This window comes from Hemicordylus capensis, chromosome 9 (genome assembly GCF_027244095.1).
Source record: "Hemicordylus capensis ecotype Gifberg chromosome 9, rHemCap1.1.pri, whole genome shotgun sequence".
Lineage (NCBI taxonomy): Eukaryota > Metazoa > Chordata > Lepidosauria > Squamata > Cordylidae > Hemicordylus > Hemicordylus capensis.
In genome coordinates, this window is record NC_069665.1 from 30,259,708 (window position 1) to 30,282,972 (window position 23,265).

Sequence of the window (23,265 nt, forward strand, 5' to 3'; positions counted from 1 at the left end):
GCAAAAGAGGGGAAGCTGCAGGTGCCTTCTTGGCTCTTATTCGTCCCACTTTGGCTCGCCTTGGGAAGAGACAAGCTGCAGATTCTGCTTCCCTCGGGGACTGTCCACTCCTCTGTAGGGAGAGGATTGGAAAGCCACCGGTTTGGTGAAACGTTACAAATGCGAATCTAACTAAATCTGTGCCACGGGAGGCTTCATTGCCTCACGAGCCGCTATCTTTTCCGCTGATGGGCCGCAAGAAAATACCACCAATTCTTCATGCGGCTTATCATGCTTACAGATAGGAGCATTCTGCTGCATTTCAAAATTCAGAAGGTTAAAAAGAAAAGAAAAAGGCAGGGTGTGATTTATACCAGCACTTGGTCCCATGATAGAGGGGACCTCTCCCCGGACAATTCCGGTCAGTCTCCCTTTGTCCTCAGGATGACCTCTGCGTGAGCCTCCCTGAGATCCAGAAGCACGGAGGCCGCTAGGAAGCAACGGGTATATTATATTCTTTAATTACTGTTGCAATCATAACATTTAAACGCTGTCAACGAGAGATAGCTCATAACCGCAGGCTAGAATCCTGCCACTTGGGGCTTGTAACTAAAACTGCAGGATTAATTTGATTAATTGATAGAATTATTTTCCAAACCCCTCTTTTGTTTACGGCAGCTTAAAATGCTCACCGCCCGCACCCTCCCGGAGTGTTGCAAAGCAGAGATAAAGCTGGCTGAAAATAATTAGTATGGCTTAATTTAGGGGGGAAATAACCTCAAAAAGAATTTTGTGAGGAAATTTACAATGGCACATATTTTTTGCAAACGGGTTTTGGCAGAAAATATGAGGGCACTCGAAATGGGACGCCGATGCCCCGTCTCTGATATATTTCGCTGCAGATGCAAATGCACCAGAGAGAAGAATATTTAATACCTGTTCGCTCCGGATTTCGCCCTCCCTCTGGATTAATAGCATTAAGTTTTTTCAACACAACTGTGTGGCCAGCAACAGGCTCCTGTGCACATCCTCAAGTGGGCTTTGAAGATGTAGCTTCAAGGTGGCCAGTGATGGGATTTTCCTGGCCCCACCTGGAGATGTGGGGGGGGCAGAACTGGCACCATCTGCATGCACAGCATGTGCATGACCACTGAGCTACAGCTCTCGACACAGCAGGGTGTGGGTTGGACTACAACTTCCATCACCCCAAGCCACAACTGGGGGTGATGGGAGTTGTAGTCCAACCACATCTGAGGACCTGAGTTTGAGAACCTCTGGATTAGAGTGTTGGACTTTGATTGAGGAGATCAGAGCAAATCCCTGCTCAGACCTGAGGTCTGCCAGGTGATCTTGGGCCGCCCTTCCTTTTGCTCAGCCTGTCCTACATTACAGGGTTGTTGTGAGGGAAAAGTATTCAGTGGCAGCTCAGATCTCAGATCCAGGGATCCACGGGCTTAGCTCACTAGCCCGCCATTCTTTGTGGTTGCCACCAGTCCCCCCCCCCTTCCTTCAGATCCTTTTCTGGCACACAGAAGTGGGTCTTCTGTCATTTGCACTGGGAGGTGGAGATAGGAGGGGACAGGGGGAGCCCCTCTCTCTCCGACTGCTCAGAAAGGATTCCTGCTGTCTCTTAGCTTCTCAAAGATGGCAGTGGGGAGAGGCTGGGTGTCCGGCTTGCTAGAGGCTGGGGGCACATGCTACTGGTGAACTGGCCAATTTGTTTTTAAAATAAGCTCACTTCGGCAGCACATCTACTAAAATTGGAACGATACAGAGAAGATTAGCATGGCTCCTGTGCAAGGATGACATGCAGATTCGTGAAGCCTTCTATATTTTTTGTCTGTCTTGTGTTTCTTTTTAGACTGTGAGCCCTTGGGGGGTGGGGAGGGCTTTCTCCAATGGAAAGAGTTGATGGTCTAGAACAGGGCTGCTCCACTTTGGCCCTTCTGCCGATGTTGGCCTTCAACTCTCATCATCCCTGTCTATTGGCCACTGTGGCTGGGGATTATGGGAGTTGTAGTCCAAAAACAACTGGGGGGGTGAAGTTGAGCAGGCCTGGCACTCTAGCTTGATGTAATCTACACTGGCAGTGTCTCTCCCAGGTTTCAGGCAGGGATCTCTCCCAACTCTTCTGGGAGATGCTGCCAGGGATCGAACCTGGGACCTTCTGCATGCAAAGCAGATGCTCTACCATTGAGCTACGGCCCCAATTTCTAAAGAGTATACCTTACAGCAGACTGCACTCTCATGTAATTACTACTACTACTACTACTTATTTACTCATCCAAATGCAAACCCAGGTGAGTCCTGCTTAGCAAAGAGGACAATTCATGCTTGCTGCTGCAAGGTCAACTGAATCCAGCTGGGCACTCAGTTGATGGGAGGAATGGTGCAGCCCAAGAGGGCTGGTTAGCATGCCATGTGGACTCAGCACGTATCCTAGAACAGATCTCAGACACTTCTGCAACATTGAGGGGTTCCTCAGCAGGCAATTTGATTTCGTAGACAGTTTAAAAGCACAACGGCTGTCCTTTGGCCTGCCTACCCCTTTTCCATTTGGGAAGTCCAGCAATCACAAAAAGCTCAGAAAATCTGCAGGGAAGTTTCCGTCCCTTTCCAACCTGGCTGCTAATATAGTCTTTGGCTCCACTGACACGGCTTTGGTGCAGCAGACAAGAGGGTCTTTCCAGCCCGGGAGCATCTCAGCTCCCCTATATTCTCTCCATGTCATTTTCCCCTCCCCTGTAGATGTTGATGAGCCACGTCTCCCGCAGCTCAGCACGCCTGGCAGAAATCTGTTGGTGCATAATAAGGAGATTTGCAGGACTTCTGAAAGAGCAGGTGATCTGCCCAGATCAGAGCTCTCGCTTGGGGGAAATGGAAAGAAGAAAGAAAAACCCCTGTCCATCAGTCAGACTCAGCTCCCTAAAGCCCTCGAGTTTGCTGAGCCCTGCTTTATCGCTGAGCGTTTGGGACACGTTTGACACTTGGAAGATTGCAGGATGCTGCTGCTGCCGCCGCCGCCATAATTCCAGCACAGAAGGCAGAGCAGAAGGGTGTTGAGCAGCTGCCGGTTCAGTTGAGCTACACTGTGGGTGTGCATTGGCCAGAGAGAAAGAGAAAGAGCCAGTGTGAGCACTGGATACTGCTTTCTACTGAGCCACTCCCTTGAGTTCAGTCTTGTCTACACTAACTGGCAGAAGCTCTCCCAGGTTTCTTCCGGAGGAGGGCCTTGCTTTCCCTGTCCTACCCAGAGAAGCAGGGAGATGGAACCTGGGATTTTCTACATGCAAGGAAAGTAGGTGCTCCTCCACTGAATTAGGCCACTGAGCTAAGGGGACTCTCTTACAGCAGACAGCACTTGCGTGTTGTCACCCATCCAAGTGCAGACCCAGTTGGGCCCTGCTTAGCCAAAGGGCCAGTTCTTGCTGGCTACCGCAAGACCAGCTCTCCTCTCCAGCCTGTGCAGCTTGCAAACGCAAAGCCCTTGCAGGGGAGCAACACATTTGCCCAAGCACTTCATTCATCTGGATGTTTCATTGTAAACCGCCCAGAGACACAAGTTTTGGGCAGTATATAAATGTGCTAAATGAACGAATGAATGAAAGAATGAAAATAAAATAAAATGTCAATAACAACAACTATCATACTTTGGACACAGGATGCGAAGAAGACCCAGCTCCCTTGAGAAGTCCATAATGCTGGGGAAAGTTGAAGGAAAGAGAAGAAGAGGACGACCAGCAGCAAGGTGGATGGACTCGATTACGACAGCAATGAATGCACCACTGAGCGACCTTCAAGGCCAAGTTGAAGACAGATCATCCTGGAGAGAATATCTCAACGTGGTTGTTAAGAGTCGACACCAACTCGATAGCACTTCAATAATAATAATAATAATAATAATAATAAGAAGAAGAAGAAGAAGAAGAAGAAGAAGAAGAAACTGAGGGTTTAATACTGGCTGCACAAGAACAGGCACTAAGAACAAATGCAATAAGAGCAAAAGTAGAAAAATCAACAACAAACAGCAAGTGCTGCCTTTGTAAAGAAGCAGATGAAACAGTGGACCACCTAATCAGCTGTTGTAAAAAGATCACACAGACTGACTACAAACAAAGGCATGACAAGGTAGCAGGGATGATACACTGGAACATCTGCAAAAAACACAAGCTACCTGTAGCCAAAAATTGGTGGGACCATACAATTGAAAATGTTGTAGAAAATGAAGATGCAAAAATATTATGGGACTTCCGACTACAAACAGACAAACATCTGCCACACAGTACAGCAGATATAACTGTAGTCAAGAAGAAAGAAAAACAAGTTAAAATAATCGACATAGCAATACCAGGGGATAGCAGAACAGAAGAAAAAGAAATAGAAAAAATCACCAAATACAAAGATCTACAAATTGAAATTGAAAGGCTGTGGCAGAAAAAGACCCAAATAATCCCAGTGGTAATTGGTGTCCTAGGTGCAGTTCCAAAAGACCTTGAAGAGCACCTCAACACCATAGGGGCCACCGAAATCACCATCAGCCAATTACAAAAAGCAACTTTACTGGGAACAGCCTATAAATGTAAGTCCTATATTCTGAGACGATATCTATAACAACAGCAACAACATTGACCATAAAATTCAGCCATCCCAGGTCCTTGGGAAGGACTCAATGTCTGGATAAAACAAACCAGTCAATAACACCTGTCTGACTGTGTAAATAAATAATAATAAATAATAAAAATACCACTTTTCAACAAAACTGTTTCCAAGGCAGCTTATGGAGGGAAAGGGCTAAGAGAGGGTTCAGTTCTCCGTAAAGTTGTGCCATTGAGTCGGCGTCGACTCCTGGCGCCCACAGAGCCCTGTGATTGTCTTGGGTAGAACACAGGAGGGGCTGACCATGGCCATCTCCTCCCGCGCAGTCTGAGATGATGCCTTTCAGCACCTTCCTGTATCACTGCTACCCGATACAGCTGTTTCCCATAGTCTAGGAAACAGATCGGTGGGGACTCGAACCAGCAACCTCTTGCTCCCTAGGCAAGTTACTTCCCCGTTGCGTCATTAGGTTCTCTATACTCAACTGTAATTAAGCCTAAGCTTGTGTAAGTGAAACCAACGCCGACCCCTCCTGCCTTTCTCCTGCCTCCTCTGTGGTCTCCCCTGTGTTGACTTTTAAACTGTCAGCTGCTTAGGGCAGGGACCTGTCCCTTGTGCTTTCCCAAGGGTCCTGCACATTGATATATAAAGTGCTACATAAAGAAGAAGAGCAGCCATCGTCGTCCTAATCACTGCCACGCACTGGCTTGGGATCACAGTCTCCAAACGCCTCCCTTCCTCGGATCCTATTCCTAGGCTGGGGAGGTGGCCTTGGGAGTGCTGGGGAGGGGGTCGATTGCCTATTCCCAGGCTCCCTGTTCCTCCACCAGCCATCAGGGAGAGGGCTCACTGGGTGACTCTAGGTCCAAACCACTCCCATCTCTCCAGCCCTCCTCATCCCTGGCCACCCAAGCCTTCAATGAAGCCCTGCAATCCGGGCAATCCCAGCCACCCTCTCCTGACTCTGCGCTCTCCAGTCTAGCTGCCTGCATCCTCCCGCCTTCAGCTCTTGCCTGTCTTGTCAGCTGTTGAGCCCCTGCCTTCTCCTCTCGGCCACCAGGAGGCAACCTGCTGGGCCATGCTGCTGGCCCAACTCTGGGTTCCTGAGTGTCCGGGCTCTCCCTGGCAAACGGGGAAAGTCCCAGCCGGCTTTGCCTGTACCCAGGGGCTGGATTGCCTCCGCCTTCTTGCCCCCTGCCCTGGGTGAGTACTTGGCCAGCAGGAACGCTGGACACAATAACAGCCATCACCACTATTTTGGTATTCAAAGACCTTTTTGATATTCAAAGAAGTCTCAAGTGACTTCCTAACTGCTTTCCTACATTAAACTTTTTTACAAAACAGCAACAACAAATATTTATATACCGCTTTTCAACGACAGTTTCCAAAGCGGTTTACACAGAGAAATAATAAATATTATTTATTTGTCCCCTGTCCCCAAAGGGCTCACAATCTAAAAAGAAACATAAGCTACTCACCAGCAACAGTCACTAGAAGTTACTGTTGAAAAACTGGAATAACACACGTTGGAGTGATTTTCTGGCCATCAGGCAAAAGGCTCTTCCACGGCTCCCAGTTTAGTGAGAAGTACCCAGAACACAACACAACCTTGCTATCTTCCTGTTATTGTTATCAACATATTCACATACTGCTTTTCAACAACAACAACAAAGTTCTCAAAGCTGTTTATATAGCAAAAGATAGGATACAAGAGTTCCTTGTCGTGAAGGGCTCACTATTTAAGTACACATGTCATGCACTCACACACATGTGCGTGCACACAAACACACACACACAGGACAGAGACCCCCCGGGGGGGTGACTCTATAGAGGTATTATCAGCCCCTGATAAATCTAAGAGAGTCATCACCTCAGAAAGGTTCCTCTTTGCCCAGTAAGCAAGGGATAGATGTCTATATGGTCGATGCATTGGTAGCCCAAGTCAATCTTATGGTGGCCGTTACTACCAAAGATGTCTGGCCAAACTCTTCTGCCGCTGGGCATTCCAAATCTGCACTGGGCCATTTCCCTCGTCTTCGCCTTCCTCTTCTCCTTAGGGGGAACATAAATTCCTCTGCTCAACGGTTCCGCCTCCCTGCACCCGGGCATCCCACACACTTTCTCTCCGCGTCGCTCCTAATATCACCCCTGATTAATTGGCACTAATACAAATGTACACAGCTCCATAAAAAGATGTCACTCAGCACACAATGGGAGTTGCGTCTGCTTGCCCATTATCTTCACACTGCAGGCATGTCATTCAGTCCACGGGAAAACATTCCTATTTATTCTGGGGCGTTATGACAATCTCTCTGCAAACACAACTCAAGCAGGGACACACGCTTACACACACACACACACACACACACACGACGGAGCGAAACACCATCGTCACTTAAAAGCGCCATGAGGAGGAGGCGGGAGGGAGCCTTTAGCCACACCGGAGAGTGGCAGGATCATGGCCCGTCCTGTGATTCAAAGGAAAATTGGATGGAACCAACTAGCCTCTGTTGATCAAGTAGGCCCAAGAGGCATCTAGGCGGCTTCCCAAGGCAGGACTTCCAAGGGCCATTGCTGTGGCAATTGCGGGAAGGGAGCCTTCTCCATTAGCAGAGGCTGCAGGATTAGGCCAAGATGGTGCCTTTCCCCAACAGTGGGGGATGACTGCAAGGGGGGCGGGGGCGGGTGCTCCCCCCCCCCAAATATTTCCCAATCCACCACCCACTAGCCTGGAACTTCACAGCAGACAATACAATCACAGGGCATTGTGGGCCTATCGCTTGAATGAATCATTGTGAAAGGCCTCCGCTCTTGCAAGACGCCTCAGTCTCTCAGTCCTCTACCCCGGAACAAGCAGCAGGAGCCGGTGCAGCAGGTCGGCAGGAGAGCCTGGTCCGTGCAAGGCTTGCAAGAAGCAACAGGAGGGAAGAGGCGGCGGTGGGCAGCAGCCTTCCCTCCTCGCTGCTCCCCAAGCCCTTTCCAAACTTCCAAGGGTTGGTTCTGAAAAGGGGCTCCCCCCCCCGCTCCCCGCTTTGGACCAGCCCTGCCCTCCCCTGCGCCCTGTGTTTGCAGAAGGCGCACACTGATGCATCTCCAGACTCCCCTAGGTAGCCCAAGCAGGTCTGAGAGAAGCCTGAAGTCCGCCCAGCCCAGCCCTGCAATTGCTGGCCTGCTCACCAGCAGGCAGAGAAGCGACTACAGGGGAGACCGCGAACGCCTCCCTGCCTCTGCCGTCCTCCCATGAAGTGGCTAACAAAGAGGAGAGTGGCCTGAAGCGTCCTTCCCGGAGGACACGCTGCAGCTGGACTCCTCAGTCTTCCCAGTGCAGCCGGCCTATGAGACTCCTCAGGGGCAAGGGGCCCGGCTCCGTTTGCCCGCATCCCAGCCACCCCTCGGCGGCTCATTTATCAAGGAAGGCTTCAGCCTAAGCAAACATGGAAGGTGTTCAGTAAATAAGGCACTGCTCATCTGCATTTTTTAAAAATGATAAAATGATGGAAATTTATATGCAAATGGGCCATCGCCCCTGGGGTTGTGGCAGGACGCCAAGACAGCCTGCCTCTCCCCACCCCCCCCGCCTCCTGTCATTCAAGATCGGAAGTCTTCTCCGCAGTGGGAAGATGCCAGCCTCTTCCAAGAAAGCGGAGGGGGGGCAGGAGGGGGCTGCATCTCCCGCCGCCCTGAGAAACCGCCATTAGCTCCCGTAACTCTGAGGAAGGGGGCAAGGTTCTCAAAGGTCCACAGGGGAGGAGCGCTGGTCCCGTGGGAGCGAGCATGAATTGCCCCCTTTCCTAAGCAGGGTCTGCCTTGGTTTGCATTTGGAGGGGAGACTGCACGTGTGAGCACTGTCTGCTGTAAGATATTCCACCTAGGGGATGGGGCCATAGCTCTGCGGTAGAGCACTGGCAGGCTTGCATGCAGAAGGCGCCACATTCATTCCCTGGCAGCATCTCTGCAGGTCGAGCTGGGAGAGATGGCTGCCTGCAGACTGGGAGAGCAGCTGCCAGTCAGTGTAGAGACAGTGCTGAGTTAGGTGGACCAAGAGGCTGGCTCAGTATTCAGGCAGCTTCCTATGGGGCATTTGCCACGGAGCCAGACAAGGGGGGGCACCGTGTCCCAGAAGGAGACCTCTCTCCTCCCCCTGCCTGTACTCCTCCTCTCTTTGAAACTTTCCCCCGATTCCTAACTTAATTCATCTCACCACCCTCCCTGCTTCACTTGACCTCTTTACTGGAGTCATGTGGTGCTAAAAGCTCATTTATTCCCTCATTGAAACAAGAAGTTAATTAAAAAACCTTTTATATGTATTTTTTTTTTAAACCAAGCAAGTTTTGATGAGTTGTCAGCATTCTTGTCTTGCCCGGCTAGATATAGCACGAAATAGAGTGGATTCACGGAGGAGCCGAGGAGACCTTTGCTTTGCCAGGCAAGCAGTTTGGGCTGTGGATGCGATGTGGACCTCCCTGGCCTCTTGGCCCGTTTGCAGGAGATGTGCAGGCATCACAGTGCCCAGCCTGGAGTGGGGCAATCATCCCACCCCTTCCTCTAGCACCTAGAGCAGGGCTGCTCCACTTTGGCCTTCCTGCAGATGCTGGTCTACAACTCCCATCATCCCTGACTATTGGCCGCTGGGGCTGGGGACGATGGGAGTTGTCGTCCAAAAACAGCTGGGGGCCCCCAAGTCGAGGAGGCCTGATCTAGAGTCACCAGCCCTCCAGGTGAGCTTTTAACAGCTTGACTTGGTGGAAAAGGTTGGAGAAATATTTGGTGGGGCAGGGAGCAGGGGTGGGTGGGTGGGGGGAGGTCTCCAGGAATTGTTTCAGTTAGAGCTGGCAACTCAACCAGCCAGAAGTTGAGCTCTGTCTTTTCAGCAGTGATGTGAGAGGTTTTGTCTGGCTCCTTTGGAGATTTGGGCAAGCAGAAGAAGCCCCTACCCAAAGCACAAGGCAGGCTGAGTCTGTTTTCTAGGCAGAACCTCTCCCGTGCCCCTTGCTTGGACGACTGTTATTATAAGGCAGTTTCCTCTGTTGTTGCCAAACCATCTAGCTCACGATCGATCGTCTTCACTGACTGGCAGCGGCTTCTTGACGGTTTCAGGCAGGTGTCTCTCCCAGCCCTGCCTGGCGAGGGATTGAACTAGGGAGCTTCTACAAGCAAGTCACTGAGCTATGACCCCCATGCCCTAAGGGGAATATCTTGCTGAGCTCACACTTGTAGTCAGCCATCCAAATGCAAACCAGGGTAGACCAGGGTAGAAATATAATATAATATAATATAATATAATATAATATAATATAATATAATATAATATAATATAATATAATATAATATACTGCCATTCATCCCCAAAGGGTTTCAAGGGGCAAATATTAGTACTAAAAACAATTAAACAGCCCCCATGGAGCCAAAAACATTCATGAAATTGGCAAAAAAAATTGGCAGCAACAATGGAGCATAACCCATTAGTTGAAAGCATGTTCAAGCCAATGCATTTGAGCCTGCCTGTGGAGTGCCCAAAGGGAAGGAGCCATTGAGCAACCCACAGATGGGCTTTTCACAGCTCTAGGGCAGCAACCAAGAAGGCCCTGCTTCCTCTGCCAGCCAAGCTGGCTTCGATGACCATCTGGGATTTGGCAATGTCCAGACCTTGCTGCCCACAGGCCCACTCCTCCACTTGTGGAAATGGCCGAGTAATGGTAGTCTAGCCAGCATGAGAACCAGATGACAGTCTGCTGCAGAATTAAGAGGTTTTGAATGATGAGACAGGAGGAGATTGATGGAAGAGGCGTAGGGGTGAGAGGGCTGCCTACCACAAAAGAACGAGCGACATGCAGAGTAGGACAGAGAGGACCAGAGTAAGGTCTCCGGTCTTTTAATCTCCCCCTAAGAGCAAGGCCAACCCCAGGGTTAAGCCCCAGTCATTGGAAACCCCTTGCTGGCTATACAGAACATCCAACAGGCCTTGGCTGGTAACTTCCAGGGTTCCCTAGAAGGATGAAGAAGCCAGTCTATTGTCTTAGTGAGCCGGGCCCCATTGCTGCTTCCAACAGGATGCCAGCTGGCTTCATTCGCATGCCAGTTACCCAGAATTCTCTCCAATCCGATTCACAGCTGTGATTTCGGAGCGGTCTTGGCTTTAGAATGCGAGAAACAAGCTGTTTTCCTGGCTCTGCCTGGGATGATCCTTCTGTTGCGTTATCAGCGCCCGTTCCTCGCATGTTCCGTGTGGCAACAGACGGCTGGAGAAGTATAACATAGTCTTCTATACAGACACCGGCCCACCCACTCCCGCCCCCATCACCACCATCAAGTGGACTTGTTCAGGGTTTTGAGCTGGTCGGGAGGAGAGACGGGCTGGCCCCTCCAGGGTTAATTTTAAGTCTGACTTGCGACAGTCAGGCTCATTTGCTAAAAGTAGGATTAGCTGCAAAGGTTTGAAAACGTTGACTTTCCACCAGTGTGTTTTAATTGCAGGGTACACATGCCAGGTGGCTTGGGGAAGTGTGTTAAATGAAGCTACAGTTAATTACATTGAATGGATTCCTCCTCAGCCTGCAATACTCAGTTTCGCTGGGTTGCTAGGCGAATGCTTTTTCAGTGGATTAACATTGTGGGTACACAGTGCCCTGTGGTAACTTTTTGAATATAAAGCGGGTGTGTGTGTGTGTGCTGGACACACATCAATCTCCTGAAATGTGGCTACCTAGCATCAGCATTTACACTCAGCTTTGGTGCCTAGGGAGGGAGACACAATGAGAGGATTAAGAACTGGGGTCATAGTAACATAGGAAGCTGCCATATACTGAGTCAGACCATTGGTTTTTCTAGCTCAGTATTGTCTTCACAGACTGGCAGTGGCTTCTCCAAGTTTGCAGGCAGGAATCTCTCTCCGCCCTATCTTGGAGATACTGCCAGGGAGGGAACCCGGAACCTAGATGCTCTTCCCAGAGCGGCTCCATCTCCTGAGGGGAATATCTGACAGTGCTTCTAGTCTCCCATTCAAATGCAACCAGGGCAGGTCCTGCTTAGCTAAGGGAACAAGTCATGCTTGCTACCACAAGACCAGCTCTTCTTGTTTTCCATGGCCACATCACAACGTAATGCAATGCAATCGGAACATTAAAGGTAGGGCTGTGGGCCGTCAAAGACTTCTTCGTGGACTTAATCAATCAATTGCGTCTGACTAAAGCCATGGCTTTGGATAAAATATTGCATCCATCTCTTATATGGATTTCGCACCCTGCTCTTTAAGATTTTCTGCACAATTGATGTCCGTTAAAAACACAAGAATGATCATAGCAGTACAAGATGTTAAAAATTAACAGAACCAAACTCATTCTTAGCAGAAGAACAGCATGAAAACTCAGGGTCTGGCAAATCTAATCTCTACTTGGTTTTAGACTATCTATCTATCTATCTATCTATCTATAAGAGCCATTCCCTCCTGCATGAGGCGAAAGGGGGAAATATTTATTCTAAAATGGCACCTGCTGCAATATTTTATTTTATTTATTTATTTGATTCATATACTGCCTGACTCCAAGGACTCTAGGTGGTTCACAAAAACAAAGGCAAACAGGACAAGCTATTAAAACAGGAATTTAACAAATTAACACATCCAAAAATTACCAAAAAAAATACAAACAATAAAAAATTTAAAACATTGAGAAATTACTAAAAGCCTGACTAAAAAAATGTGTCTTAAGGTCTCTTTTGAAGGCTGGCAAAGATCTTAAACCACGCTATAGGGAGCACATTCCACAGCCTCAGAGCAACTACAGAGAAGGCCAGCTCCTGAGTCATCACCAGCAGACGAGCCAGAGGTGTATGGAGACGGATCTCTCTCAATGATCTTAATGTGCGGTGGGGATCATGCAGAATATGTGTTAGCATTACCTTTCATCACCTGAAGGGGGAACACCTCTTTTACAATGGCCCCTGCTGTGTGAAGAAGTATTCCCTTCTGCCCCTTTTGTGTGAAGCTGAAGGAGGGAATGATCTTTGCCTCTTCTAAAATGATACCTGCTGCAAGGTGTGTTGGCATTATGATGCATCACCAGACAGCAGTCACACTGCCTTAGAAGAGTCTTCTTTCCAGTGTGACAAAGGGGAATGCTTCTTCTAAAATGGCACTTGACATCCACAGTTTTTCAAAGCAATTTCCTTAATTTTTTAAACTTTAAACAATTAATAGAGATGTGCATGAAACCATTCTTTTCATTTGTTTAGAATTCAAATTGAGTTCTGGAAATTCTTTTTGAATTTGAATCAAATTAGAATCTGATCTGAAAATCTGATTTGAATTCAAATGAATTTGGCCCTGTTTTGGCTCCTTTTTAAACCAATCAGGGGGCCTGAATGATTTTTTAAAGGTGCCAAATGGCTCTCGAATCAAATTTGAATTAAATTTTGAAAATTCAATTTGATTTTGAATTGAATTGCCCTTTTAAGGGGTGATTCAAATTTGAATCCCTTGAATCACCCAGATTCAAGTTGAATCAATTCAAATTCAAATTGATTTGCAGATCCCTAATAATTAACATCCTTTTTAAAATGGTTGCCTAATTGAGTATGCTTTTTAATCAACCCAAATATTTTAATCAACCCTAATCTAACTAATTAACTGCTTAAAGGCTATAGTCCTCATTAAGAACCTGGAAAGAATGTAAGGCATCCTTGATTATCTTACCTCATCCTCTTTTGCTTCATCTCCAAAGGGAATTATTTCAGCAGTTCCCAAAGAAGAGGCTTTGGCTCTGTGGCTGTTGTTGTAAAGAATCCTGCTTTCTTGTGCGGGTAAATCTGAGTGTTTCATTTCAATCCAAACACTAAAGCAGCTGAAAGGAGGAAGTAAAAACAAAACTGATGCCCTTTGCAAGGCAGGAGCAGATGGAGCAGTCAGTGCTGGCACGTGTCCCCACAGCCAGGAGGTTTTCAGGAAGTCACCGGCTTCCAAAATAAAACCTCTCTCTCTCGGAGGACTGAAAAGGGCCATCCCAATTTCTGGAGGTTTTAAGGGCAATGATCTGGTCATCATAACAAGCCCTGTTCCACCAAGGCCACAGAACTCTGCTAGACACCTTTGCCCCTCAGATGCTTTTGTAAGCATGCATCTGTTAGTTAGCTAGTTAGTTAGTTAGTACCCGTTAATATACAGATTCAAAATCCTTAGAATCTGAAGAGAGAGCCTCCTAGTCCTCCTGGTCATGAGGAGAGGAACTGCAACATGTGCAGGCAATTCTGCTGCAGCCGAAGCCATGCCAGGAAGCTCCAGAGGGCAGGGACTCGGGGAAGCAGAACCCGGGTGCTCAGGATGGGATTATGGGAGGGTGCCGTCATGGGATGGACGGATGGTGACACAACACCCAGTGATGTCTCATCAGGCTGCAAAATAGTCTCTCTCAGGCTTACCCAGAGACGCCGGGGATTGAACCTGGGGCCTGTTGCATGCGATGGTCCCATTCCAAAACCTAAGGAACGCCCTTATATTGAGTCAGACCACTGGTCCATCTAGCTCAGAACAGTCGTCCCTTGCCAACTGCAAGGGTTCCATTCCGGGAAAACCTCACAGTTGCCGAATTCGTGGATGGCAAGCCATTGAAATCAATGGCAACCAGAGGGTTAGGGGATTGGCAGTCGAGAAAGGATCGGGAAATACAGCTGGAAATAGGGAAAAATCCCTCCAAATCACCACGAGTCAGTAAGAGGAGTGAAGGGGAACCATGAAAATAACCCCCCAATCACTCCCAATGCCCTGAAAATGACCCCCGAGCCCCCAAAATTGCACAAGATACCCCCAAATTGCCCCCAAACCTCCCAAGCCGCGGATACTCGGGTCGCGGTTGGTGAGACCTGCCACCATTTCCCAGTCACAGATACATAAAACTGTGATTGGGAAACCCACGGTTAGAGAGGGATGGCTGTATTGTCAGCACTGGCTGGCACTTGCACTGGCTCTCCAACGTGGTAGGCAGGAGTCTCTCCCGCCCCCACCTAGAGATGCTACCAGGGATCAAACCTGGGACCTCCTGCATGCAAAGCAGATGCACTGCCACACTGAGCTATGACCCCATGCCCAAAGTTGGGCCACCCCATAGGAACATAGGAAGCTGCCTCATACCGAGTCAGACCCTTGGTCCATCTAGTTCACTCAATAATAATATTGTCTACCCAGACTGGCAGCAGCTTCTCCAAGGTTGCAGGCAGGAGTCTGTCTCAGCCCTGTCTTGGAGATGCTGCCAGGGAGGGAACCTGGAACCTGGAACCCAGAGCAGCCCCTTCCCTTGAGGGGAATATCTTACAATACTCAGACATGTCTCCCAATCAAATGCAACCAGAGCAGACTCTGCTTAGCAAAGGTGACAATTCATGCTTGCTACCAGAAGACCAATGTCACCTAAGTGGCGCAGCAGGGAAATGCTTGACTAACAAGAAAAAGGTTGCTGGTTTGAATTCCTGCTGGTACAATATCGGGCTGCAGCGATATAGGAAGATGCTGAAAGGCATTATCCCATACTGCGTGGGAGGAGGCAATGGCAAACCTCTCCTGTATTCTACCAAACAACACCACAGGGCTCTGTGGGTGTCAGGAGTCAGAACCTACTTGATGGCACACTTTACCTTTACCAGAAGACCAGCTCTTCTTATCCCACTTAGATAAATTCATTAAAGTCACTTTTAGTTTATTAGTCAGGCACCCCTGATTAATTGGGCAGGTGTGTGCACATGTGTGTGATATATACAAGTGGTTATAAAAGCTACAAGAGGCAGGCCCAGCTTAAGAGGCATTCCCTGCTTCTCTCACATGCTGGCAACATTGGAATGCCTCTCCTATTAGCAAGATGCCCTCTCTACACTATAAGCATGCAATGTCTAAAAGCAATAAACACAAGCTGCTTTTTGTATTCGTTTCAGAACTGTTCTTTCATGCATATTTATTTTGTTTTCTTTGCAAAAAAAAAGTTTCTTATTCCATTTATCAACAATAACCCAGAGTGGCAAACAAGCACCAAAACCATGTCAAATAATAAATTTCCAAACACTTGATCAGCGAAAACTGCTTGGAACAATAGGTTTCAGTCCAGGCCTAAAAAACAGGTCCGTGGCATTATCGGGTGGCCTGTATAACTCGAGGCATTGACGGGTGTGCAGAGCTTTTATACAACGGGGCATTCGCACCGAAAACGCGGGTAGTTGGTCATTTTGGTTTTTTTTAATTTTCCTGTTTTCTTTAAAATAATTGTTGTCTTTCGTTCAAGTTAAGTTTGAGTTGGGGACCGCTCCGGTGTATATGCGGTCTTTGAAGCTGATCTCCCCGCCCTGGCTAAACACGGCCGCCAGGAATGAAGAGGGGAACTGATCTTTCAAAAAGCCCCCGCGTAAAACTTCCGAATTGAAAGGGTTACTTACTGGCTTGTGCGGCGAGGGCTCTGCTCCGCCCCGCGAGCCTCCAAGCCCCGCCCACGACTCCGTTCTCTCCCTCTCTCGATTGTACCCACCTTATCCGGTGGGCGTGGCCAGCGCCTCAGCGGCCGGGCGCCGCTCGGCCGGAGGCCACGCCCTTTTGGAACGTTCCGCGGTTTTGATACATTTCAGGTTCCATTGAGGGGGGGAAAAAAAGCAGCCGCCGTTGAAGAAGCAGCAGCCGGAGGAGAAACTGGACGTGCGGGGGGTGGATTCGACAACAAAGCCGGGCAGCAGTAGAAGAAGAAGAGCGGGGAGGAGGAACAGCCGCAGCGGGAGGGAGAGGCGGAGGCGCGGGCGCGCTGGCTGGAGCCCGAGCCGGGCAGGGACGGAGGCGCTGGGCGAGCAGCCCTCCTCCTGGCCAGCCCCGGGAGCGCCGGGCGGGCATGAGAGCCGCGTGCCAGCCGCCCCCCGCCCACCTGCCTCCGCAGCCGCCGGGAGACGAAGCAGCCGCCGCCGCCGCCACCGCCGCCGCCGCCCCGCGATGTCTAGGAGGAAGCAGAGCAACCCGCGGCAGATCAAACGTGAGCGCCGGCCCCAAACTTTGCCCCGCGGCTGCCCCCCCTCGCGGACCCCCTCCCCCCCCACCTGCCCCGCACCTCTGGGTCCTGCCCCTCCCCACACCAGTCGAGGCTCCCCTTTCCCGGGGAGGGGTCGGGATACACGCACTAGCTCGCGCGCACACACAGAGCAAGCCCCGGTCTTTGCCTCTGGCGCTCCCCCCCCCCGCATAGGAAGAGTGACCCCCCCCGTCTCTCCCTCCCCCCCTCCCTGGCCTCCCCCGGCCTCAGAATGCACCCAAAGTTCGTGGCTCCGGCTCCTCAGGCGCCCAGAGTCGGCGGCTTCAGATCGGGGTCCCCTCTCGCTCCCTCCCCGGCAGATCTCCCACCATCTGGAATGCCGGACTCCCCCCTCCCCCCCTTCGGCTTCGACGTGCCGCGGCGGGACAGCGGTGGTCCGGCAGGGCAAGCCAGTGGGACCCCCTCCCTCCCCCCCCGCCCTCTGTGCTATGGGGCGGCTGAGGGGGGAGGGGGCTCCGGCGGCCCCGTCCCTTTGAACCCGGAGCCGGCGGCCCGCCCGGCGCCTGGTCCCCATCGCTCGCCCGCGTCCCTTCCTTTCCCGACGGCTCGGGGCGGGTTCCCTGCCTCCTCTCCAATCCCGCCAGGATCGTGTCCGCGTCAAGGTGTGTGTGTGTGTGTTGGGGGGGACCTTTCCAGTTGCACGGAGGGGGGCCCCGCCCCGTCCTGCTCCAACCTGGTCCTTGTGGGAAGCGAACTGGAGCGGCGCGGGGGGGGGCACGGCTGGGCTTGGGTCTGACAGCTGACCTGGGATGGACGGGGGGGGTGTCTTGTGGCTCCCCCCGCCCTAGTTGTACGGTGACCGATCTTGCAAGACCCCCCTCCCCTGCGCTAGAAGCGGCCACCCGCGGTTGCAAAAGTTTTTCCTGGTTTCCTTTCCTTTTTTTTCTTTTTTAAATGATTATTATTTTTCTCCTTTTGGGGGGTGGGGTGGGGTGGGAGGCGGCGCCCTTTGCCCCCAGCTCGCGCTCCCCCCCTCCCTCCGCCCCCTCCTTCCCCGGCGAGATCGCCGGGCCGATAGAGCCTCCCCGCGATGAGAGGCCCGATAAAGCGCTCTAAAATATTCCTTTCTGCAAGTCCCGTCCTGATAAGATCGCCCTGTCGGGACGAGCCGAAATTGCGATCTTATCTGGGCTTTGACTCACTCCCTTCTCTTGCATTCATCTGGAGGGACTTGTGGTGGGGGTGGAGGAGGGAGATGGCTTGTGCGAGGAGATCTTTGACAGGGAGGAGGGGGGGGAGATCCCTAGACCCGAGGCAGGGTTTCCTGCTGGGGATCTCGGAAACCCTGCCTCTGAGCATCTGCAGAGTGTGTTCCTGTGCGTCCCATTGTGCAATCTGGTCGCTGCTGATTAGTGTGTCGGTCCCAGAGGAGAAGCAATGCCCCGGAAGTAAGAGAGGGGACTGGCTGATGGACTTGGGCAACTTTGGTGCAAGGCTCTCTGGGCAGGGGAGTACACACTGAGGCCATCCAAACATGGTGCATCGAAAACAACTGGTCCATTCCATTGGGGGAAACTGTGTCCACACAGCAAATTATAATTTGCTGGCAGACTGGATTCTTTTTTCTTTTTTTTTTGGCAGACAGGCAGTCTTTTGGGTTTCACAGCACTCTTTGTCAGCAGGAGGGAAAGGGGGCTTTGCAGATATAGAGGGAGCGCTTTCATACTTGCATTCGTAGTAATACGTTGGAATCTGGCTTTCCATGTATGCGGCTTTACTATGCAATACTGCACAGTATTGGTCTTTGATTACTGACCATTGGCGGGTGTGTGTGTGTGTCCAGGAACATGGAACTAGCTGTCGAACGCGGAGCCTCTGATTCAGTGGTGGGGTCCCAATAATTGCATTGCTAGAAACAACCAGAAGTGCAGCCTTTGAAGGTGCATCGGAGTGTAGAGCACTCCCGGTTCGGAAGCCCAGGGGTTCTTAATTGCAGCACTACTACCCAAAGGATGACACCCGCTGCTGCCAATGGGTTATTTTGGCTTTGACAGATGAAGGGTTCTGTGAGGCCTGGAAGCTGGCAAACTCCTAAATTGGATTGGTCAAGGATATATTTATTACCTGCTTTGTAAAATCTCAGTAACCATCCCTCTTTCTAAGTTTAGGGGAGATAGCTTTCAAGTAAACTTGCTCTCCTTCTTAAAAATAAGCGGTGGGAAGTGTGCGTGTCTGTCAGGGCACATCCTCCTCTTCTGCTAGGCTGTAGTTTGTGGGGTCTTCCTCCTCTTTTGCCTGCAACATTTGTCTCCCCTGTTTTCGTGGCTCTGCTTTCTCCTTGCTTGCATTTCACCCGGTCATCTTGCCCTTCCTGACTCTTCCGCCACACGTATTTATAACCCAAATAAGATTTGGGAAGCCTTGATAAAAATCTCCTGATGCAGCAAGATGGAACCTTGTCCCTGAATCCACTCTCTCCCTCTTCCCTGCCTCTCCGTTTGGCCGATAATGGCTCCCCCAGAGCAAAAAAATCTTCTAGGGGATCGCCACTTCATCAAGCAGAGAGATTCGGATTGCAACATACATGGGCAAATATGAAAGTGATTATTGTTGCAGAGTGTGAGTGTGTGTGTGTGTGTGTGGTGGCAGGCAGAAGAGAACCATGGGGGATTTTATATCAAAACTGGAACTTTTCCACTGGCAGGTTTGTCTGCTTCTTGCCTTCCTTCCCTTCCTTCCTGAACAGATCTCAGCAATTGATAAGGCGGAGAGAGATGTGTGGATAGTGAGGCCAGCCCCCATGTGATAATATTGCTTTATCTTTCCTTGGAAATAATTGCTATACGAAGCTGCATCTACCTGTTTGCCTGCCTGAGGTGATTTATTCAGCTGATAAGACCAAGGCAAACTTTAAAAAAAAATTGGATGAAAGTTTTATTTTGTTCTTTTTCCAAAGAGCCACTTGTGTTTCCTTTAACTGTCTTCCATGTCCAACTTTCCTCAAATTGCTTATCCATTTGAAATGGACTGCTGTCCTGGGTGGGGTGGGGTTTTTGTGCTCTCAGGTTTTGATGTAATGTGGAACTCCCTGCCTCATGAAGTTCATCTTATCCCCTCCTTGATAGCCTTCTGCCACCATTTTTGTCTAGAGAAATGTTTGGCCTACTTGTCTGCCTCATTGTTTTGCCGTCTCTGCTGTGTCCAGTTTCTTTTGCTTTGTTACAATTCTAAATTATTTATTCGATTGATGTATAGTTTGGGGGTATGGGTTTATTGATTTATGGTTTTGGGGTATGGGTTTACTTTGAAGTCTTGCAGGCTGCTGTGAGCATGTTTGTAATGGAAGGGTAGTGTATACATCCAAGAAAGAAAGATAAATAGACTTGCCCAATATTCTAGTTGCATCCATTTTTTTAATGTAAGCATAAGAGAACCTTGCAATAACTAACAACTTCTTTATTCTGCTTGACCCAAAGTTAACTGACTTTCACCCACAGGAGGAAAACCTATATGCATTTTAATCTGAGTCCTGGTTTATCAGAACTGAGCCCCAGATTGTCTTCTAGATCCAGGATTAACCCCTGCTAACAAAGCAAAGAGACACCTTTAAAAGTGGTGATTCTCTTATATTTAGCAGGGGGAGAGCAACTGGCCCTCTCCAGCCCCAGCACAACATCCCTCCAGTGGCTGATGCTGGTGTCTACCTTATGTTTCTTTTTAGATGGTTTGCCCTTTGGGGGCAGGGGCCCAGCTTAATTATGTATTCTTTCTTTTTCTATGTAAACCTCTTTGAGAACTTTGGTTGAAGAAGGGTATATAAATATTTTTCTTCTTCGTCGTATCCACCGTGGCACAGGTGAAGCAGTAACCATGAGTGACTTTAAGCATATACAAAGTACCCATCCTGAGCGGTATCTAGAACTCGAAGTAAGAACTCCCACGTGAGAGGAAATGGAGTTTAGGAAGGGTTGACTCCTGGGGAACCTCTTTGAAAAGAACTGGCAGGTGCTGCTGCCGGATCTCGTGACCATGCTGTGTATTCTGCTGCCTTGTGGGGTCCTCCTGATTCCCCTCGGCTGAACCTGTGAACTCCTTCCTGTGTGCACAGCAGGCTGAAGTTCACTCGATGGCCACAGACCTGGTCACGTTTGCGCAAGGCAGGTTCTGCAGAGCTGCAAGCCTGCTGCTGGAAATGCTTTGGCTTGAATGACCTCCTGGGTTGTCTGGAGTCTGGTCTTACCCCTTCAGAGAAGGGGATGCCTCTCGTTCATATATGTGTGTGGGGTGGTGTTGGGACAAAATGCAGTTCAGGCTTTGCCTCCAAAAAGGCCAAAGGGTTGTGCATGGTCTTCCCGCCACGGTGTGGGAAGTGGGCACTTTGAGTTTTCAGGCTGGAGGTGCTATGCATCACGGGAATCCTGCATCCTCCGTCTTTCATGAGATGCGGTTTGTTTGGGTGGTGCTTTTTCTGTTTCTGCTTCGCCTCCCTCCCTCCCTTTCAACTTTCCACCCTGTTTTGTCTTGCAGGAGTTGTTAGGTCTCTGTGAGCTGCTGTTGTGCATTTATTTCCAGCTCCTTCCTTGTCACCCCTGTGCGGCATTCTCTGCTTAATAAAGAGCCAAAGGTGATCCGAAGATGGATTGGGATGTTTGCAGGGATGGGCAGCTCTGTGAATACATTAGCTGGCGCGCACTTGAAAGTTGCTGGCTCCCGGCTCCTTCCCCTTCTGCTTTCTGCCGAGATGTGAAGGAATGATACCGCGGGGGAAAGTTGATCTGGGGCCAGATCGAGATGGCCAAAACTGATGAAGGGTTGAGATGGAAAGATCTAGGGAGCTCTTCCCCTCTGGGTGTGTGTGTGTGTGTGTTTGTGTGTCAGCATGGAAAGAGCAGTCCGAAAATACAGAAGGCAGAGCAATAACATGGGTTTAAAAAATAATAATCTTTTTTTTTTTTTTTGGCCGTCTCTGGAGGGGGACAGAAAGTATGCAGGAGTCAGGATCTTTGCAACTAGACGCCAGATCTGTTATGACAAAGTAGATGTCAGATCAATGCTGTCCTCCCCTTTCCTCCACCCCAACATTCATATCTGCTTATGCTAGTTTGCTTCATTGCTTCTTGGCTGTATTCTCCACCCCCCTCACCCCCCCTCCCATGCTTGATGTGCAGATAAACTGAGAGAAGAAAAAGATCTCTGAAGGGGGAAGTATCTGATCAGCAGCAACAGATAAGATGCAGATCAAGAGCTGGACTATATTTAACCAGCCAGTTGTATGGTTTTTTAAAAAATGACATGGTTAGGCCTTGGATGTGCCGCCATTTTCCTTTTTTTTAGAAGGAGTCATGCCATCAATATTGTTCACTCTGGTTGGCCTAATACCATATACGGTGAGTCGTGTGGCTCCACACTGGAGAGCCAGTGAGGGGTGCAGAGCTGAGCAGGGCTTGCCTTCGTCTGTGTTGGGATGGGTGGCTACCAGTGAATGCTGTCTGCTGCATGATCTTCCCCTCCGAGGATGGGCACCGTAGCTCAGTGGTGGAGCATCTGCTTTGCATGCAGAAGGTCCCCCGTTAAATCCCTGGCAGTGTCTCCAGGTAGGGCTGGGAAACACTCCGGCCTGAAACCTCAGAGAGCTGCTGCCAGTCAGTGTAGGCAATACTGAGCGAGAGGGACCCGTGGAGTGACTCTGTGTAAGACAGCTTCCTAGGTACAGGGTCCTTCTCAGCTGCACAGGCTGAGATGCTTCACCTGAAGATGCTGAAACCAACCTGGAAAGCAATGCAAGAATTCTACTTTTGGCCCAGCCTGTTGGGTAGCAGAGAACGGACATCTCTTCCCCAAGCAACACAGCAATTAGCAACCGTAGTTGTTAATGAGGTGGATCAGGGGTCCCCCAGATGTTGTTGGGTTACAACTGCAACCTCTACAGACATTTATATACCGCTTTCCAACAAACATTCTCTAAGCGGTTTGCATAGAAAATGGAATATTTATTTATTTGTTGTTCAATGTATATACCGCCTTTCATTAAAATAATTTCAAAGCGCTTTACAATATAATTAAAGCAATGCATAATTAAGATACAAAGGTGCAGATGATCTCAAAAATTAAAATACATAATGCAAAAGGACAGATAATATAAATATAAAAATCTCTATATAAAAATTTAATAACCCATATAATAATAATAATAATAATAATAATACATAACACAAAGCAGCAGCAGTAAAACAACAGTACTCTCATTCAAAAGCCTGGGTGAAGAGCCACGTCTTTACTTGCCCCCTAAAAACTGTCAAGGAGCCTGGAGAGCCCTCCAAAGCCTGGGGGCAATGACTGAGAAGGCCCTGTCTGAGCCTTTCTTACTGCCGGCATGATCCCCTGTCCCCAAAGGGCTCAACAATCTCTAAAAAGAAACATAAGGTAGACCTCAGCAACAGCCACTGGAGGGGTGCTGTGCTGGGGATGGACAGGGCCAGTTGCTCTCCCCCTGCTCAATCAAGAGAATTGTCACTTTAAAAGGTGCCTCTTGGAACGGTGGCAGTTGTAGTCGAACCACATCTGGGGGCCCGAGGTTGAGGACCCCTGCCATAGGGAATAGCAGTTGTCTTACAGCACCTTCTTCTAGATCTTCCCCATGTGGTAGGTGGGTTTATTTACCTTAATAACGAAGCTTGCTTGGCGTTTTCCAACGTATCCCCCAAAC

At 49.5% G+C, this 23,265-nt stretch overlaps 1 protein-coding gene, 1 long non-coding RNA gene and 2 other non-coding genes across 4 annotated transcripts in view; 2 read left to right on the plus strand and 2 right to left on the minus strand.

Moving 5' to 3' along the window:
• The window catches only part of LOC128334581 (uncharacterized), a 37,747-nt gene extending 24,407 nt beyond the window's left edge, over positions 1 to 13,340 (minus strand). The window contains exon 1 of the long non-coding RNA XR_008311329.1: positions 13,265 to 13,340. This is a non-coding gene — a long non-coding RNA (uncharacterized LOC128334581). The remainder of the gene's footprint in view (positions 1 to 13,264) is intronic.
• On the plus strand, positions 1,712 to 1,816 carry LOC128334634 (U6 spliceosomal RNA). The gene has a single exon (XR_008311345.1). It is a non-coding gene; the product is annotated as a U6 spliceosomal RNA (small nuclear RNA).
• TRNAA-UGC (transfer RNA alanine (anticodon UGC)) lies at positions 2,116 to 2,187 on the minus strand. The gene has a single exon. It is a non-coding gene; the product is annotated as a tRNA-Ala (tRNA).
• Positions 13,341 to 16,082: 2,742 nt separating the features above from the next.
• ZFPM1 (zinc finger protein, FOG family member 1) overlaps positions 16,083 to 23,265 on the plus strand; it is a 98,606-nt gene continuing 91,423 nt past the window's right edge. Inside the window, exon 1 of the mRNA XM_053271400.1 lies at positions 16,083 to 16,562. Within this exon, the coding sequence (XP_053127375.1) occupies positions 16,523 to 16,562 (40 nt within the window). The 5' untranslated portion in view covers positions 16,083 to 16,522. The remainder of the gene's footprint in view (positions 16,563 to 23,265) is intronic.